Genomic DNA, 4,527 nt, shown 5'->3' on the forward strand with positions numbered 1-4,527 from the left:
TCCCATAATAGCTATTCGAAACAATAGAAACCAAAATGGCCGCCGTATCGGTAAAAAGGTCTATTGAATTGAATTGCTGAATTGAATGTTTGAATCATTGAATTGAAGGTGTGCATCAGCTAAATGGAAATTTTGAGTTAAATAAATAAAATAAAATAAAAATAAAATAAATAATTTTTATTTATTTATTTTATTTAATAGACGACAATAGTCAATAGACGTTTTGCACGTGCCGAATGCATGTTTGAATTTTGACACTAAAAACGCCCCATAGGCACTGAACCAACCATCTAATCAGACCGTGCAATCAATTATTCATTCACTCATCGCAGCTTCCATTTTCATTTATATTTTAAAGGAGGGCTGTATCACTTTTTAAAAGACACATTGTTGTCAGCAGCTCCGCACCATGAAACTCTGGCCATTACTGTTGTTTCTGTCCTCCCAATTAATGATGATGTACACTATGGAAAACAGTGCTCTTTATCGAAATCCGGCAGGCGACTTTTCCGTTGGAGATTTTAAGCGTAATCCCTTCCATTACCTATGGGCAGAGAAAATAACATCGGCCTGGGTGGAAGATCAGTTTGATTGCACTTTCCGTTGTGTTTCTGAACCAGAGTGTTTTTCGTTCAACATGGCGGCGTATCCTGACTCGAAAGGTCTTTATCTGTGTGAGTTGTTGGCCACTGACAAGTACAGAGAAACTAAAAAGTTTCACTCTAATGCTACCTTCCATCATTACAGCCTATGGGTAAGTGAAAAACGTAATTATTTAAATTTACACTCTCTTCAGTTTGACTAAAACGTTTTATGCTAATGTAACCTTGCATCGACGGTAACAGCCAATGGGTACGATTTTTGTATCAAGCCTACAGTTTGTCTGCTTTCTTAACAATACAGGTCCTAAAAAGTTGTATATTATGACTAATGTTCTCTTTGTTTAATATTTTCAGTCGCCTTGTGAAAGCGATCCTTGCAAGAACGGTGCCGACTGTGTTCCTGAACATGAGTTGAATTCCTATAGCTGTCACTGTAAACTGGGATTCTTTGGAACAAACTGTGAACATCGTGGTATCTGTTAACAAGTGCTTTTTTATTATTATTCTTTTATTTTAGTTTTTAGTTTTCATATATACAGCAACAGTAAAAGACTGAACCAAGAGAGTATGAAGGTAAGAGAGGTAATCCCTCATATTGGCCCTATTCCCATCGTAATCCCTCTTAAGTTATTTTTAGACCTCCTGCGAGATCCGGTATTCCCACGAGGGTTAACTGATAGCCAATCATATGTCTCCATATTTACCAGTCATTGCGTGGGAATTCGCTCAGCTGTCAACATTGGTAAAAATGGGGACATATGATTAGCTATCAGTTAACCCTCACGGGAATAACGGATCTCGCAGGAGATCTAAAAATAACTTAAGAGGGATTACGATGGGAATAGGGCCAATATGAGGGATTACTTCTCTTACCTTCATAATCTCTTGACTGAACCTATAAAGCCCCCAGGAAGGCAACTTTCAGTTTCAAGACCGTTCTTGGGTGTGTGTGTTGGATGGCAACACACAGATAAGAAAAAGATAAGAAAAGCTTGAAAACTTAATATAAATGTAAGAGAGCCTATCAATAAAAAAGCAACTTTCGAGGAGCGGGGGGTCGGGGCGGGGCGGGAAGCTTTGGGGTTACAGCTCAAACGCTGTAGTAACCTCAAACTATTTGTTTTCCCTTTTCATAATCTTATAAGAGGTGAGAATGGCGCTTGTTAGAGAGAAGTCTTAAAAGAAACGGAACTTAGCAGAGTAGAGGGGTATACAAGGAAGTAGGGGCAGGTTGCAGAAACTTAAAGTGGAAAAAGGCGCAAAACGGTTAAAAATGCATGAACAAAAAATCATCTTGCACAAGTCGACACAGGTAACGGGACTTCTGAGCCAGCCGGCGAAAACAGAACCTAACTTGGACATTTCAATGTTTTGTTCTAGAAAATAAAAGCTGTAGCGAGATTAAGTTGTTGAATCCCAATGCTCCAAGTGGTTCTTACGTCATCGATCCTGATGGAGAAGGAGGCGTGGCAACTTTCACTGTTGACTGTGACATGACTGACAAGAATAACATTGGCGTGACAATCGTCAGTCACGACAGTGAAGACAGAACGCTGGTGCACGGATGTGAGCCTCAAGGCTGTTACAAGCGTGACATTCACTACACTGGAACAAATCTCCTTCAGCTGGGAAAACTAACCGCCATCTCTGCCCACTGTGAGCAGTTTATCAAGTACGAGTGTCATGGCTCAATGTTCTTACTCAACGGTCACATGTATGGCTGGTGGGTGTCACGTGATGGAGACAATATGACTTACTGGGGAGGAGCGAACTCCATTCCTTTATACAAGTGCGCATGTGGAGTAACTGGCAATTGTGCAGATTCCGGATATGGATGCAACTGTGACAAGAATGACAATACGTGGCGCGAGGACAGCGGTTTGTTGACAAACAAATCTCATCTTCCCGTCATGCAGCTGAGGTTTGGAGATATCAGCCCCCCTAGCGAGCGTGGGTATCACACCCTGGGAAAACTGAGGTGCTATGGAATATCTACCAAATAAACGCATGCTTGACCTGTCAGTGTATTAACTTCTCAAAGATAACGACCTTAATGTAGCCAAATGTTAATCCGGCTTTAGATCACTTCATAGCACATATAGATAACAGTTTAACATAAGATTCTCTTACGAAAGCTACAATAGATAGCTATTGCATTGATCAAAGGGCCCTAAAGTGGTTTGACTATTATCTAAGTGATCTTCAACAGAAATGTCTGTAAATTTTGAGCTATCTATTGTGCGTGGTGTGGCAAACAAAACCGAACGAATGTTTAAAATAGCTAGAAGGCTCACATCAGAGACTTGCTAGTACCGTTCGTTGGCCATTCACTTCCTATACAGATTAAAGGTCACAAAACAAATAGTGTTTCACACGTAATAATATACATGAAAAAATTACTCGATTCTGATTGGCTGACAGCAGTGCAGTTTTTCGGTAACACAGTGCAGAAAAGAGGTAATTGAATGCGAAAAAAGGTAATAAAGGAAGCATTCTGATTGGTCGATGAACAAAGAAGTTCACAGATAGCTAATCAAATCATTTGTTTTCAAATCAAGTGCGAGCCCTGGATGGCGCAATTATGGCGCAATTTTTCCTTGATTGCGTGATACGCGTGCGTTTGTTCTGGTTAACCATCTCGAATTTTTTCATGTATATTATTAATAAGTAATCACATGATTTGTCTCGTGCAATTTGGTATAAATAAGCACTTGTAAATTTTTTCAAAGGCTACACATTGCACTCGCCATACGGGCTCGAGCAATTTTGGTCGTCTTTAAAAAAATTTACTCGTGCTTATTTATTCCAAATTGCACTCGAAATCATGTGATTACCTTTACAAATCCTTAGGAGTCTACATAAATCAAAATTTGTCATGGTCCAAACATGTTAATGAGATTGCTAGGGTTATCTCATCTTGTATAGGTGCGTAGATGCCGCTTTCCTAGATTTTTTCGAGTTTTGGAAAAAGTGCTTTATTCTGTTATGCTGAAAACTTTAGTAGCTGTTTATTTGTCCCTCACAGAAATAAAGGTGTGCCACTTTTTCTTGACGTTGTCTGATGTTCCCATAAATGACGTTGCCGTGGCAACCGTGTTTTAACAGGCTGGTGGTGTCAAGCCAAATTTCATCACTTATAACAGCATTCTCTGCTTTATCCAGTTAAATCTCACATTCCCTGATCATTCGCTGTTAAGTTTTTCATCAATTGGCGAGTCTTAGAAGGTCATTTGACGCCACAACGATCGTGAGGACAAAGAAACATACTTTTATAAACTGACCTCGATAATACTTGATATGTTTTCTATTAGAACGAAAGCACAAGGGTACTGAGTTACAAATTAACTTGTCCGAAAAATCACAACGCTTTATCATAGCCATTTCCAAACCACCTCCCTACGATTTTCCAACTTGCACCTGTCAATAGTTTATTGATTTTCAGCACTTCGGTATACAATACAGTGAAAACTGAACTTATTTCATGAGAAACGAAAACATTTTGTAACAACTGTAATGATTATGCATTCTACGACGATGCAATACTGTGAATGTATTTAAGACGAAATCCGATAGAAAATCGAGCAATTTCAGTTTTTAGTGGACAAAAATCTTGTACCAGAGTCATTTTAAGTATTTTACAGTCCTTTTTACATTTCCTGAAAGCTAAAGATATAAATATTTGCCTGAAATAACACCGAAAACAATTTCCCATGGGAATGGGAAAAATATAATTTCAACGTTCAGAGAAATTGTGCAAACACAGGTAAAATTTCATCCTCAGTTTCATTTCACCAGTATTTCAAGTGTTTCTTACGAAGTTCAACAGTTGTTTTTGACGTTTGGTGTTGCTAGAAATGATTTTTTTTGAGAAGAGATTTAAAACAGTCGTACACAAGTTTGCAATACGATGTTTATAATCTTGGTA

General features: G+C 38.6%; 1 protein-coding gene across 1 annotated transcript; it reads left to right on the top strand.

The window, feature by feature from the left end:
* The first annotated feature begins 401 nt into the window (after window positions 1-401).
* On the top strand, window positions 402-4,242 carry LOC138035100 (contactin-associated protein-like 2). Its single transcript, XM_068881968.1, has 3 exons — window positions 402-754; window positions 957-1,074; window positions 1,983-4,242. The coding sequence occupies exons 1-3, from the start codon at window positions 410-412 to the stop codon at window positions 2,603-2,605; spliced, it is 1,086 nt and encodes a 361-aa protein (XP_068738069.1). The 5' UTR covers window positions 402-409; the 3' UTR covers window positions 2,606-4,242.
* Window positions 4,243-4,527: the final 285 nt, after the last annotated feature.

Source organism: Montipora capricornis, unplaced genomic scaffold, assembly GCF_036669925.1.
Source record: "Montipora capricornis isolate CH-2021 unplaced genomic scaffold, ASM3666992v2 scaffold_255, whole genome shotgun sequence".
In the NCBI taxonomy this organism is placed as follows: domain Eukaryota; kingdom Metazoa; phylum Cnidaria; class Anthozoa; order Scleractinia; family Acroporidae; genus Montipora; species Montipora capricornis.